Below are 15,167 nucleotides of genomic sequence, written 5' to 3' on the forward strand. Positions count from 1 at the left end.
AAAGTCTTATCTGACACATAGTGGAACCTGTTAACAAGTAGCAAGGTAGCACAAGCCTGTGATGCCTTGTGGCCATCTAAGATGTCACCATATCATATACCTGCAAAATTTGTATGCTGCCTGTGTGATTTGCTATGCATAATGCATGTGCATGTGGTGCAGGGAAACCAAACATCTGGAGATGCCATAGTCACATTGTCAGGGGACGAGAGAGTAGAATGTCCCCACACATTTTAGTGACAAACGTCATTGCCCTATGCTGGGCGCCCACATACGCGAAAAAGCCAACTTAACAGCTTTGAAAAAGGCTCATGACCAGCATTAAAAAATTATGAATAGCACAACTACACGAAGATGGGCTGGTTGGTTCAAGTTCAACATCGCGTTGCCTGTGTCATCCAGCTTGTCTTGTCTAAACTTTTCGCAGTGATTACAATGGATATAAGTGGGCTTTGTGTGCACTCCATTTATGAAAATTCCTGTGCAGGAAGTGGCATGTTCTAAACAGGCTCAATGGGTACCTCGGACACAACAAGGTTTACACATACAACACGATCGGCTTCCAAGCCGGACTCTGGGCACAGGATGCCATAAAAATAATCAAGCATCAGATTGTGGACGGCCATTCCAGAGGAGTCAAGGCTCTGCTCGGTCTGGACCTTGAGAAGGCAATGAGACAATGTGTTCCCCACCTTCATCGTTAAGACCATTTCGGATGAGGATAGCTAAAGGGGCTTGTGTTACGGCATATCTTACTTTGTTGTAGCACAAGCTGAACAAGGAAAACAGAAAGGCACATCTCAAACACATAGCGCTAACACACACAGAGCTAATGTGGGCTGTGTGTGTCAGATGTGCCTTTCTGTTGTCCTTGTTCAGCTTGCGCTACAACAAAATAAGATATACCATTTTGGACGTGGGTCTCAGTTCCATATTACACAGCTATGTTAGCTCTTTTCTAACGAACAGGAAGGCCAAGCTTCGTATCGGAAACTTTCGCTCCAAAGATGTGCCCCTCGGAGGACGGGGCACTCCTCAGGGCGTCATCACCTCCCCCACACTGTTTAACATCTGTATGATGCCATTCGGGTCCTGGGCATGTTTGTCGAATTCGATGGCAGGAGCGGAACGGCTCTTTGCAAGATTATTGCAGACGAACAATGCTTTCTGCCTCGTTCGCAGAATCGCAAACCGACGCCGAGGCATGAAGGAAAACAATCTCCTCAAGCTAATCAACACCTTTGTACTATGCCACTTCACGTACACAATTTATATGCACAATTGGCTCAGAGCAGAGCAAGACAAGCTCAATGCTTTCATCCGCAAAGTAGTCAAAAGGGCTCTAGGGCTATCCGTCAAGACCCATATTGAGGGTCTCCTTTAAGCTAAAGGTACATGACACCACCGAGAGGATTGTCGACGTCCAAGAATGTGCGCAACTCACTCGCCTGACCACCACAGTGGCAGGTAAACGCATCCTCGAAGAGCTAGGTTACTACCCAGCGAGATTCCTGATATTCAGTACCCCAATCCTTAGGTGCATTCAAGACAAGTTCAAAGTGGGCCCGTGCCCTGAAATGCCCATCCTGTTCACAACGAGGGCAGATGCAAGGCCAGAGCAGCAGCGATTCTCAAACAGATCAAGCAACTAGACATCACAGCGAGCTTCGTTGAGGCCGCGGAGTACAGCGATGGGAAGACCTTTGCCGTTGTCGTGGTCAACTCCAGTGGCACGATTTCCAACAGCACCTTGATTTGCACTTCAGACCCCGAAGTCGTCGAACAAGCTGCCATCGCTACCACCCTGCTAGACGGACGTGGGTCCGAGATCTACAGCGATTCAAAAACGGCAGTTAGGTCTTTTCAGAAGGGTTGCACTGACGAGCAAGCTGCTTGTCTTCTTAGCGTCTCAAGTCTGTATGCTCTCATGCATCATTCGATTCACTGGTTTCCCGCTCACGTAGGGTTCGTCGAGGGTTCTTCCCAGAACCTCAATGAGTCTGCTCACAAGGCCGCGCGACCTCACCGAGCGTGCTTCCTCTGTAAGGAGCGCCGACTCCCCTCCCCCCTACAGCCACAGGGAAGCTCCTGCTACTCACAACGAAGTTATGAAATTCTTCTATATGTCTAGAAGGGTCTTTCCACCCCCTCACCCCAAGTTAAATAGGACGCAAGCTGTTTTTCTTACACTGTTAAAGACCGGCACATATCCGTGTCTGGCCATTCTACACGAAGTATGTCATGATGACGCCTGCCTATCCTGTGGGCAGACTTCCACTCTAGCACACATGCTCTGGGAGTGCGGGTCAAGATACTCCAAGTTCAGCAAGGAGGAGTGGGACTTGCTTCTGCATAGCCCCATTCTAGACAAGCAAATCCTTGCTGTCCGGCATGCCCGTGAACAGGCCAGTGGGCCAGACCTGCTGGTCCCGACGTGGGACTAGCCGAGTGCGTAACGAGTTCGCGTCTTCTTTGCACCTCCAATAAAGTTCTTTCACTCACTCACTTCCTTCTTCACTAAAGTGGCATGTGAAATCTGTATCACCAAATCCTCTGACCTTTCGCAGGCTGAACAGGGTAAGCAACTTGCAATTCCACATTATTGGAGCATATCAGACCTCCTAAGCTGATGGCGCAGCGTTGGAAGTTCTGTGAGCTCAGTTTACTTAATTAGCTCTTTCTGAAATGGTTGTATGTCACAATATGCAGAGCACATACAGATACTACATTCCATTTGCAAATACAGCCAACTTCTGTCAACTTCACAGCGATTAGTTCAGCCTTCCTTAATTCATTTGGACTGCAGTTAAAATTATCCCAAAAAGGCACATGCCTTTAGATGCTTATTTGAATTCAATCACTGGGCATTTTGAACTAATCCTACATGTCTGGCAGGAGTCAGGTTAACTGTAATGCTGATGAAACAGAATCTGCAACGAGTTTACGTATCTAGCAGCAGTCCAGCAGCAGCTGAGTTTATGCAGTCCAGCAACGAGTTTATGTATCCAGCAGCAGCTGCTGAGAGCCACTAGTGCCACATTATAATACTGAGGTTGCGTGGGCAAAATACTTAACGGTTTTATTGAGTTAGAAGCTGTACTGCAGCAGGCACCAGTGAAATTTCATGTGCAATTTTTTTTTTGAAAGGAAGAAATATGAATCCACCTGAAATTTGTTGGAAAACTTGTGTAATGTGTAGAGAAATATTTCTGAGGGATGCAATGATGGGCACTATCATAGTGGACTGAAACACAAACAGCGAAGTGCGTGATTTTCGGTGCATGCTGTGCTACCTAACAACGCCCATGGTAAACTGCTGCGCAGGCGCGGTAACGTTACAGGGTCTTGGGCTTCATGTCCTGCTAATACCTTCTCAACTGTTGCTCACTTTCTCAGAATTTTGATGTCATGCTGGTGGAACATTGCAAGTGTCTGCTTTAATGCAATGCTCATCGATAGATACAGGCGGGCACAGATATTTTTAGTACAATTAGCATTCTACGGGAACTTCATGCAGTTTGCAGTCTGTTTGTTTGTTCATATGTTCTTGGCTAACTTGTTTACTGTCAACATGAGTTACTGAGTAGCCCACGGTCTAAAGAGCAAAACATTGGCCGCTGTGCTGAGGGAACAGTGTTCGAAGGCAACTGTCGGACCAACTTGGATCACAAGATTATATGGCATTGAGGATGTGCCGCTCTTTGATGAACCTCTCTGATGCCAATTTGAGTTGCTGAATGTAGCACCTGCTAATGACAAAACAGAAAAACACCCTCTAAAATTTATCCTGTGCTGGGAGGAAATTAACATGCGTTGTATATATCCAGACAATCTCGTCTAAAGATATATTCACACATGTGCCACATGCGGACTTCAAGGTGGCACTACTAGATGGTGCAGTGTGTCGAGAAGGATACGCAAGAGAGGAGCCCATACACGCCTTATAACATGACGAGTTTTGGCAGTGGAAATACGGTGTGTCGCTACATTACTTCAATGCTAATCACATTGCTAATCTCATTAACGTCCACATACATCGCGAGATGGGTTCTGCCGGAATTTCGATGCGTTAGAATTATTAGGGTACTTCACACATTTTTTGTGGGGGGGGGGGGGGGTAAGTATGTATCTAATCATTTTCTGCCTACCAGGGTCACTGGGTAGTCCGTGATCAAATAGGCAGCACACTGAGCTGTGGTACTGAGGGAAAGGGATTTGAAACCAACCGTTGGAACAACTTGGGCCACCTAGTATGTGGCAATGTGTATGCGCCCCTCTTCAATGAACCTCTTTCATACCAACATGGGTCAGGGTAGAGGCGGGACTGGGTAGGAACTGCTGTTTGAAGAGCATCTTTGACGCCAACTTGGAGCACTGCGTACGTGACACTCGGCCGGTGCTGGTCTTCAACAAACATCTCTGATGCCAACTTGGGTCTCTAGGTATGCGCCAGTAGGTATGCACCACTCTTCCATGAGCATCTTTGACGCCAACTTGGGTAACTAGGTATGTGCTACTGGGAATTTGCCGCGTTACGACGACGAAAGAGATCCCTTAAATTTCTCTCATGCTGAGTGGAATCGAACCCTTGTCACAAGGGTTCCTCACGGGCAGCAACCCGATGCTTTAGCAGGCGGTGCCAAAGATGCACCGGGCATGTGCTGTATCCCAAAGATTTAGCGTGGAAGCTTGGGCTTGTTGGCGATTCATTGGCTTCATGAATAAACTGTTGCAAGTCAGCACTGCGTGTCGTTCTTGTGCTGTGTCCTTTTTCCAAAGAATGTCTTGCACGCCAATGCTTTAGTGAGCTGCGCCATGAATGCACTGGGTATGTGCTGCTCTTCAATGAACATCTCACTAACTTGGGTCACTGAATATGTGTCACTGGGTGTGCGACAAGTGAGGAAAAAATGCGTGTCGTTCTTGTGCTGTGTCCTTTTTCCAAAGAATGTCTTTCATGCCAATGCTTTAGTGAGCTGCGCCATGAATGCTCTGGGTATGTGCTGCTCTTCAATGAACATCTCACTAACTTGGGTCACTGAATATGTGTCACCGGGTGTGCGACAAGTGAGGAAACAATTCTCAGTGTTAGCAAGCACCGGTGTGCCATGTTTCTCATCTCAGAGGCCACGCATTGACTCCTCGGCAGCGGCAGTAGATGGTGCAGCGAGTCCAGAAAGAAGTGTGACAGAAGAACCCGGTTGCTGCATGATGCGTTTCTAAGCGTATGCACACACTGGCACGTCGTGCATTTCTAAGGCCACACGCAGGTGCTAGATAGCGCCGAGTGTTCCTAGGGAAGCGCAAAAGAGGAGTCCCACTACAGTACATGTCTCATACGTAACTCTTTTTAACGGTGACAATACATTCTGTAGCTATACCGATTCAATACTGAATGCATTACTGTCTACAGTCATAGTGAGATTGGCTATGCTGAATTTTCATTCTTTTTTGACAGTATTGTAACAATGCAAAGAACAAGGATGAAAAGGAACACATATGATAGGATGGGCGTTAAACTTTCATCTATACTCTGTCTCAGTACCACCCAGCACTGTGGAAGCTACAGGCTTCTTTGACTAATCGGGAGGCCAAACCCATCTTAAAGGTGCCCTTCTGTGCCTTGTCGTGCGCTAGCGGTGAGCACTGCAGCGCAGGCAGCAGCACCTGCTAAGACTGCAACTGCACAGCGAGAACAGCTGTTTTGATAGCAGCGGTATAAAATTCGTTCCATATTTGCTCTGACACCATAAAATTTCCGAGACACTGAGCAAAAGGAGGGTTGGTGAGATGGCGGAAGCGGACGGTTCAGAAGAAGCACTCGGCCAGTGTGTTGCACAAGATGGTGGCGCCATCTCTTGATCGCTCGTGTAACAAGCAAAACATAGGACTAAAACAAGGATGCCCGTTGTCCCCGACATTATTCAACATATGCATCACACAACTACCCCAAACATTAGACAATGAGGGACCAGGCCTCCACCTGTCCACGATAACAACTGACAAACAAGAATACATCAAAATTTCATGTCTGGTATTCGCTGACGATATTGTGCTGCTAGCAGAATCAGAAGCTGACCTCCAACACCAGCTCGACATCTGCTCCCAAGTTACAGGAAACGACCTGCTAAGGTTTAACACTGACAAAACACAGTGGATGGGGATAAATACAAGCAACACTAGCAATGAATTCACCCTCCAAGGGAAGAAGAAGAACAAAACTTTATTAGTAGAAAGAACTTCGTTGCCCCTAAAACGGGGTAACGCCGTGTGGTCGGGCCCCTATTCCAAGGCACCGCTGGCCCTCGCCATCCTTTCTGCCCTCCGGACGAGCCTGAGCTAATCCCCGAGGGCGGAGCTGGATAGCAATGCCTCCCACCTTGCTCTCGTGTTATTATCTTCTTGTTCTTCTGTGTGAGCTGTGCACTCCCATGTGATGTGGTAGAGCGTTGGTGTGCTCCCACACCACGGGCATATGTCCTTGTATGCTGTTGGGTAGTATATGTGCAATTTATGTAGGTTTATGTATGTGTCCGTTTGGAGCCTGCGTAACGTCGCTGAGTCCACGGCTGAAAGGTTCCTATGCGGGGCTGGGTAGAGCCTTCTGAATTCCCTGTAGTGTTGCAAGATCGCTTTATAATTTGGATCGATGGGTGTCGGGTCCTCTACGATGTTGCCATGGGCAGCTCGGCAATTAGTGAAACCTCGAGCCGCCTCATCTGCATGGAGGTTCCCAGTAACACCCTCGTGTCCCGGGGCCCATGTTATCGTTTGGGTATACCTGATGTCAAGGTCTCTGTTGATTTCGGTAAGTATCCGGCGTGCCTTCGCGCCGATTTGTCCCCTCTGATAGTTCCTACATGCGGCCTGAGAATCCGTGACTATTGTTAGTGGAGCATTGCGCTCTATGCCTTCTCTTATAGCTAAGGCGATGGCTATCTCTTCGGCTTCTAAAATGGTTGCTCGGGAAACCGAAGCACAGGCCGTGATTTTCCCTTTACGGTTTACGACAACTGCCACCATGTTCTTTGCGTTGGCCTGATATGGTGAAGCATCCGTGAATCGTGCAGTGTCCAAGTATTTTGTAGTTTTGTCTATGTATTCTGCTCTAGCTTTTCTCCTTCCTGCGTGTAATGTCGGATCCATGTTTTGTGGTATTGGTGATACCCCATATAAAGCTCTAATCTGGCAGGGTAGACCTTTGGCGTTTTGATATATTTGTATGCATTCTCCAAGGCCGATTCTTTGAAGAAGAGCTCTGCCGACTGTCGTTTGCGCCAATCGACTCCTCTGCGCTATGAGTTGGGCTTCAGCCAGCTCATCAAATGTATTGTGGAGGCCGAGGGCTAGAAGTTTCTCATTTGAAGTGTTGCGTGGCAACCTCAGGGCTGTCTTATATGCCATCCTTATTATTTTATCAGCCTTTTCTTCTTCCTCCCTGTTCATGGTATGGTAAGGTAGGGAGTACATTAGTCTGCTAATGACCAGGCTTTTCACAAGTCTGAGGGTGTCTTGTTCCCCCATTCCTGTCCGATTATGAGCCACACGGGCTATCATCCAGTTAATTTGTTGCGTTGTTTTTCTGATCGTGTTTAAAGTGTGTAAACATCTGACATTAGACTGCAGCCACATCCCCAACACTCTTACTATTGACCTCTCAGGAATAATTTTCCCTTCCAGCCTGATCTCGAGTTTGAGTCTCGGGTCAGTTCTTTGTTTTTTGGTTTTTGTGAGGCGAATGAGTTCTGACTTCTCCGCAGAGCACTGAAGTCCTCTTTGTTGCGTATAGTTTTCTATTATATTGGCTGCCCTTTGGAGCTTTTCCTCCTTCTCTCCCAAGTTGCCCTTGGTTATCCATATCGTTATATCATCCGCGTACAGGGAATGACGGACGTCGGGGATTTCTTGGAGTTTTTTAGCTAGTCCAATCATGGCTATGTTGAAGAGTGTAGGCGAAATCACCGCACCCTGTGGCGTTCCTTTGTTAGGAGGATGGATGACTTCAGATTGATCGTTTCCTACTTTGATAACAGCTGTTCTCTGGTTGAGGAAGCTTCGGATGTATTGGTACGTCCTTTGACCGCAGCTGGTCTCTGCAAGTCCATCCAGTATCCCTTTGTGACTTACGTTGTCGAAGGCCCCTTTTATGTCGACAGCCATGACAATGTGTTCTCCTGCCTTGGGGACGTTCGTCAATACTTCCTCTTTTAAAAGCAGGAGTATGTCCTGTGTTGACAGATGTGGTCTGAAGCCAAACATGGTGTCAGGCATTAGGTTGTTTTCTTCAAGATGACGTTGGAGTCTAGTGTTTACTAATCTTTCGAACACCTTTCCTAGACATGATGTAAGAGAGATGGGCCTAAGGTTGTCTAAAGTAAATTTCTTCCCTGGTTTCGGAATCATGATTATCACAGCGTGTTTCCATTGCTGTGGTATCGTTCCTTTGACCCAATGGTCATTTATAAAGTTCGTAAGGGCTGTTATGGCTTCATCATTCATGTTTCTAATCATGGTATTTGATATTTGGTCCGCCCCTGCAGCTGTGTTCCGTTTTGTACTGGCGATCGCTGCTCTAACTTCTGCCACCGTGAAGAGTTCATCCATTTCTGGGTTTGGGTGTCCGGTGTAATCAGCTTGGTATGGGGGTATCGGGGCTTTGTTACCGAAGCATTTTCTATGGACTGCCTGAAGGAGTTCTTCTTTTGTGCCTGGGTACGAGTGTAGCAATCTCTCCAAGTTCTTTTGTCCTTCGCGTCTGGTTTTGAGCGGGTCAATCATTCCTCTGAGGATGTTCCACGTTTTTGCCGTCCCTAGGGTTCCATGAAGTGATCCGCAGAAGCGTTCCCAGTTGGCCGTTGTGAGTTGATTAGCGTATTCCTCGGCCTTCTGGGTTATTTCTTTGATTTTCATTTTGAGTTTGCGGTTGCATTTCTGTCGCTTCCATCTTTTGGTCAGGCTTCGTCTTGCATCCCACAGATGCAATAGGTGAGGGTCCACTTCAGGTGTTTTGTCCGTCCTGGTGATAGTTTTGGTATGTTTCTGCTTTATATTTCGTATGCGTTCGCACCAATTATCTAAATCATTTATGTCCGTGGTTTGTTCTTTCAGCGATTCTCTGTACGCCCGCCAGTCTGTTATTTTAGCTGTACCTATTTGTTTGCGGATTTGAGCTGTGCGGATTGTGGTACTTATAATGCAATGGTCACTTCCTAGATTTTCGAGGGTGTTGCACCACTCCGCATTTGGACAATTTTTCGTTATTGTTAGGTCCGGACTTGTGTCTGCGGAGATACTATTCCCTGTTCTTGTTGGCATTGCAGGGTCTGTTAGAAGTGTCATTCCGAGTGCTTCTATTTGTCCCATAATATTTTTGCCTTTATTGTTCTGGGTTGGATACCCCCAGCTTGAGTGCCTGGCATTAAAATCCCCAACTATCACTAGAGGTCTCCCCTTCGCCATTTTTGCTGTCTCTTGAAATAGTTTGTCGAACGTTGCTCTTTTCTGACTCGGCGGGCTGTAGACATTAATTATGAAGGCACTCTTTCCTCTGGTGCCTTTATATGTGATTTCTGTTATTATATGCGGAATGTCCGTTCCTTCTATGGATTTGTGACATATTGCTGTGATTTTCTTGTCGACCAATGTTGCGACCTTCCAGTTTTCACCTTCGGTATTGAAGGTTTCGTATCCCTGTAATTTTGGGTTTGTTCCGGCTTCTTGCAATGCAATGATAGCTGGTGACCTTTTTTGTGTCATCACCAGCTGCGACAGTTGTCCCATTTTACGCCGGAACCCGCGGCAGTTCCACTGCCATATTTCGCACTCTTCGGACCTCCAAGGGAACCTTGTCAAAAAAACATCGGAATACAAATACCTTGGCATAACTCTCAGCGACCAACGAAACTTTCTGGATCCGCATCAAAATGAATTAGTAAAGAAATCTTATCACCTCAAAGGACGCATTTGACACTTGGCCAAATATTCATACAGCCCATACACTGTCGGGCGCACACTGTGGAAGGGCGTAGCAGCACCAGCGACAACATATGCAGACGATGTGCTGGCCTACTCCAGTGAAACCATAAAATGCCTGGAGCGTCACCAAACAGAACTAGGCCGTTGGTTGCTAGGGGGCATCATAGCCACTGCAAATGCAGCAGTAAGCGGGGAAATGAGCTGGCCCTCATGCGAGGCAAGGGAGGTGAGGTCCAAATTATAATATGACGGCAGACTCAAATTCATGGCAAACACAAATTACAGTCGCAGAATGTACCTACACCTAAGATACAAAAACATCAAGATGGCTTGGATTCGGAAATACACATCCCTAGACACGAAATACAGCCAAAATTCAAAACACCACGGCACTAAGACAGACGCAGAGTGGCGCTTACTTACTTGCTTACTAACATCCACTTGTACATGATGTGCTCACTGACATTCGTAAGTGCAACCAGTTTCTTAACCAGAATGCATGTTTACTGCACTCCTTCCGCACTGTTCCAAGCATGTTCACCGTCAACTTATTTGTTCACGTTGCGTAAAAAAGTAGCTTGGAACAATACATACAAGCAAGTCTGTGGGCATCATTTGTGCAAAGGATGAAGCATTACCCGGTAGGAAGCCCTCCATGGTGTTGTGGCTGTGCTGACAACACATATAAACTTAGCCACTGTCAAATCAATTAATTGTTTGTACGTTTTAAAGGGACACTAAAGGCAGATATTAAGTCAAGCTACAGTAATAGATTAGTGCTCCAGAACCTCTAAGGCGTGAGCATTATCACGAACAGAGCCTTAATAATCAAGAAATTGAGGTAAATGCAGGACATGATTAAAGACTCCCCCGGTACATTCCTTGTCCGATGATGAAAGCACTCCTGTTATATTCTGTCACTAGTGCTCAACCACTCGTTGCAAAGAAGATCCTTGTACAATATTATAAGATGAAATAAAATGCTACTTGTCCAGTTATATTTCATTCTTAGAAAAAATAACTAATTGAAATTACCCTTGACAACGACGCAGGTGGTCGAACGGTTTTGTTTTTGCTCGACTCCAAACCACCCCTGCTTTTGCGCTTGAGTAGTTTCGTTACCGCGTAGTGCTGCGGTGGTTTTTCTGGCTTTCAAAATTCGCACAAAGTTCAAGTAGCAGAGAATTCAACTTCCATGTGATGCCACGAGATGCCTGAATGGTTCTAAGCCACATAACGAAAAAGCACCTGCAGTGGCGAATCCACAGCTCTGTCTTGGCTCGGTACCGCAGTCTGTTGGGCGCCGTTTTACTAACCAACTGCAGCAAAGAGTGGTGATGGCGTATGCAATGACACCACTCTCCCGGTTGGGTGGCGGGAGATTTGAATTTTGAAAAAGGTACTCGGACCCTTCAGATGCAATTTTCTCATAAACTAAGTATTTTCTTGGTACGAAACAAGAGTTGCGAGGTTTATGGAATGTTAATTAAACAGTTCATGTCGACATAGTATTTGCCTTTAGTGTCCCTTTAGATGAAAATAATGTCTGTTGTACGGCAGCATCACATTAATTTTTTTGGTCTCTGTAAGTTTTCATTCTAACAAGTGGAGAACTCTATTTTCCGTATCATAGAGCCTCAATAAATATCTTTTTTTTAAGAAAGAGGCAAAATGGTGCAATAAACGACCCTATGGCCTGCAGAGAAGCTTCCAAGTAAACGCCTGCTAACGAGACCCCTTGTCAAGACCATTTAGTCGTCCAACGGGTTTGAAACTGTGGAACTACACCTTGCTATGCAAGAATCTGCATTTACAGGTAGTGTAGCCTTGGCTCTGCTGCATATAACTACTGAAACAGAGTACAGCATTTATTTCAATTGACTGACTATCTTATACAGGCTGCACATCAGCCACACATCATCATCTAAAAGATTGCGCAATTCAATCAATTCCCATGCCTACATTCGATCAATTCAAGTGTCTATGGACACCTTGCAAGAAATAACTCTTTTTTATGCAGTGCCAAATGACAGACAGCTGAGGCACTCACCCCCTGCTTATTTTCTGTAATATGCTTAAACTACTTCACATTCTGTCTTAGTATTTCTTTTTTGCTTAAAAAAATCAAGCTGGAAAACATAGGAACACATACAGACTTTTTGCAGTGTTCAGGGAAGTGGCTACCATATCCTTCTCGGAAGTCACTATTGTACTGTCTTGTGCTATCATTGAATCAGATACAGCAGATGCATTTTCTGCCCCTCACGCAATACAGCGCATCCAACTGCCGACAAGCACTGCAGGAAAGCAGAGGCTTGCGGCGCTCCACCAGCATGATACCAAAATTCTGATTTGGTGAGTGATAGTCAAGATGTGAGCAGGATGCGAAGCCTGGAACCCTACTACTTAACTGCAGCCGTTTACTGCGAGTGCAGTTAGATGGCACAGCAGGTTCCGAGAGCTGCGTGCTTCACCGTTCGCATTTCATTCGTTCGTGATAGCAAATTAGTTGAAAAGTCAAGGAAGGTCGTGGAATGTTTGTGATGGGGTGTGAAGAACCTGACCTTTTACGTTAACAAAAATTTCACACAGGTATTCGAGCAAACATTTGTGAGCAGCCAACAATTTTGAGTGTTGGTATTTTCTGTAGCCTTTTGTGCATTTATGTTTATTCCTGCTTATGAAGCGTTCCTAGCAATTGGAATTTTCCGAAAGCTTCCAAAATGTATTTCTGCTTCCAAAAAAAGGTTTCATACAGTATGCATGAAAAGTCAATTACTAGGGCACAAATACTGTACCAATTTACATCATGCTGTCATGCCTACTAGAATAATCAAAATGTTTTTCTTTTTTGAACGGTGTAAAGTATGTGAATACAGATTCTAAATTTATGCAAAACACAATGCTATGGAGGTATGCCAAATGACGTTTCTGTGCGGCTTCCGATAGGACGAATTCATGTAACACTTTAATAGCTATTGGGCAAAGCCCTAATAGGCCCTATGACAGAAGTCCAGTAGTTGAAATGATGGCTCTGGGAGGAAGCCTCCCTTTCTCATCAAATGAGTATTAGCGATGTACTGTGCTGATTTCTGTCTTTAATTTAACTGCTCTTCCCAAATTCTGAAATGTTTCCAAAGAATCCAGTTTTTCAACATGATTGGTGAATCATTCCTATCACCTGAATTTGACATACAGTGCTAGTCAATCAATGTCGAAACACTACCCAGCAGCGAATACAAACCTCGAAGGCTCAAATGCGTATCCATTACTTCATTTTATTGTGCATCTTACGAATTAAGGCAACATGTAATCACCAAATTAAAGGGGAAAAGAGAAGAACGTGAAGTTATCGCTTCAGCTAGTGGTCAGCAAAAAGCAGACAGCAGTAGCGGCCGATTACTATTCTTCAAATGATACAAAAATTAAAGTAAATGCCAACCACACAATCTTCTTGAAAGCGCATGCCAAAACTGACCTGACTCAATACCAATAATAACTGTATTTGCCTGATTTTATGACAAAGACCAAAAATACATGACAGTCAATTCAGGAGCGATTCTTTTATGACTAAAGCCAATAACTCGAAAGTGGGTGACAAACATTAAATGCAGATGTGAGCCTCTACTGATGATACTTATTATACTTCACTAGAATTCATTTAGGACAGTCATATGGCTACAATGATAGAAATGGACACAAAAGTTTTCACACAATGACTTAGAATGGCAAATGTGGTTAAAATATATATAAAAATTTAAGCTTTGTTTCTTTTCCGCATATTTAATGTGTCAGTACATGGCCCTTTCTTTTATTCATCATGAAAAACAGGTGAAAAGAAGGGGCGCAGGGAGAGGGTGTTGTTAAGAATGGAAGCAACCTTCCTCTCAAGTTAATTGTTACGTTTGTGATACAAATTTGCAGCATCCACCAATCCGAACAATGCTAAAACGAATTGCCTCGTGCTTTCTCCTGAACGGTATCAACAAAAATACTGCAAGATTTCTTCATTCATTTCAAATGTTTGTGAAGCAGCAGTGCCAAAAAGATGAAGGTGAAACTAGTTTCGAATGCTGTACCGGGTGAGATATATTTGCTTCACAAACCACAATATGAAATATAAATGCGGTTATACGTGATCGCAAACCCTGGAAAACCAACCTTTTGTTCGAAGTTCATCCAGAGACGATGCGACGACACACTTTCTGGTTTGTCTGTCACAGCTCCACACTTTGTGCGGTTTGCCTGCCAAATCCTGCAATCGAACGCACAAAAGAGAACTAAGTTAAAACTTAGCATTGTGTACCTAATTCCTGACCGTATTCGATCGTTCGGAACACCGCGATATGATTAAGTCCCGCAGGAATTTCATTCAGTCGACACGCTGTACGTTACTATGCGACACGACTGCGGACACGATGGTATAGGGTTTGTTTTATCGGCTGCCTCAGATCTCGCGACGAGATCGCTCACGTGCGTTTATCGCTAAACCCGAGCGTAGCTGCGATCCAAGAGACAAAAAGCCCTGAAAAGTCAGAACTTTGGTACGTTGCAACGCCGGTTACACCGTTCATCAAAAGCAGAGGTGGGCTCCAGAGGGCAAACTAGGACAACTGGGATCGGGCGGCCCCAGCGTTCATCGACCACTTCGCGTGGCCCATCCCTGCATCGTGCTAGCTCGGCCAGTCGTGGGATAGGCGTTATAAGCTTTCGTGATTTCTCTATTTCGACCAGAAACTGGCCAGACGAAGCCTAACGTGGTCCCGTTTGACATCTGTCGGTTTTATGTTATGGGTGCCCCTGGCGCTTTCGGTCTGCCCGTTGAGCCACACGGGAGAGAAACCGGGTCAACTCACCTCTGTAGTCATTATAGTCGACTTGCTCGCAGGCTAATTCCAGCCGCAAGGTTCGCCCGCCTCACGCCGATCCCTCGCCATTTCGCGGTGAATCGAGATATTCCAGCAAAAAGATGCACAGCCCTTTGACTCCCACACCATCCGCCTGGCTTAGCTTGTTTGCTTTGTGAACCTGCTGCACTGTTTTGTTTCGTTTTTGTTGTTATTGTTTCACCTCTCTCTCTCTCTCTCTCTCTTTTTGCACTCTCAGACCGCAACGTCGTCGCCCAGAAAGCTCAAGCAAAAATGTTTTTTGTCACGAAACAATCTTACGGCACGGAATAAACGATTCTTGCT

The 15,167-nt window shown here is 45.5% G+C and overlaps 1 protein-coding gene across 1 annotated transcript in view; it reads right to left on the reverse strand.

Moving 5' to 3' along the window:
- The window catches only part of Drep2 (DNA fragmentation factor-related protein 2), a 31,962-nt gene extending 16,927 nt beyond the window's left edge, over positions 1-15,035 (reverse strand). Inside the window, exons 1-2 of the mRNA XM_075685202.1 lie at positions 14,832-15,035; positions 14,137-14,230 (exon numbers count right to left, since the gene is read on the reverse strand). Coding sequence (XP_075541317.1) covers positions 14,137-14,230; positions 14,832-14,843 — 106 coding nt within the window. The 5' untranslated portion in view covers positions 14,844-15,035. The remainder of the gene's footprint in view (positions 1-14,136; positions 14,231-14,831) is intronic.
- Between the last annotated feature and the right edge of the window lie 132 nt (positions 15,036-15,167).

Source organism: Dermacentor variabilis, chromosome 3, assembly GCF_050947875.1.
Source record: "Dermacentor variabilis isolate Ectoservices chromosome 3, ASM5094787v1, whole genome shotgun sequence".
Classification (NCBI taxonomy): Eukaryota; Metazoa; Arthropoda; class Arachnida; order Ixodida; family Ixodidae; genus Dermacentor; species Dermacentor variabilis.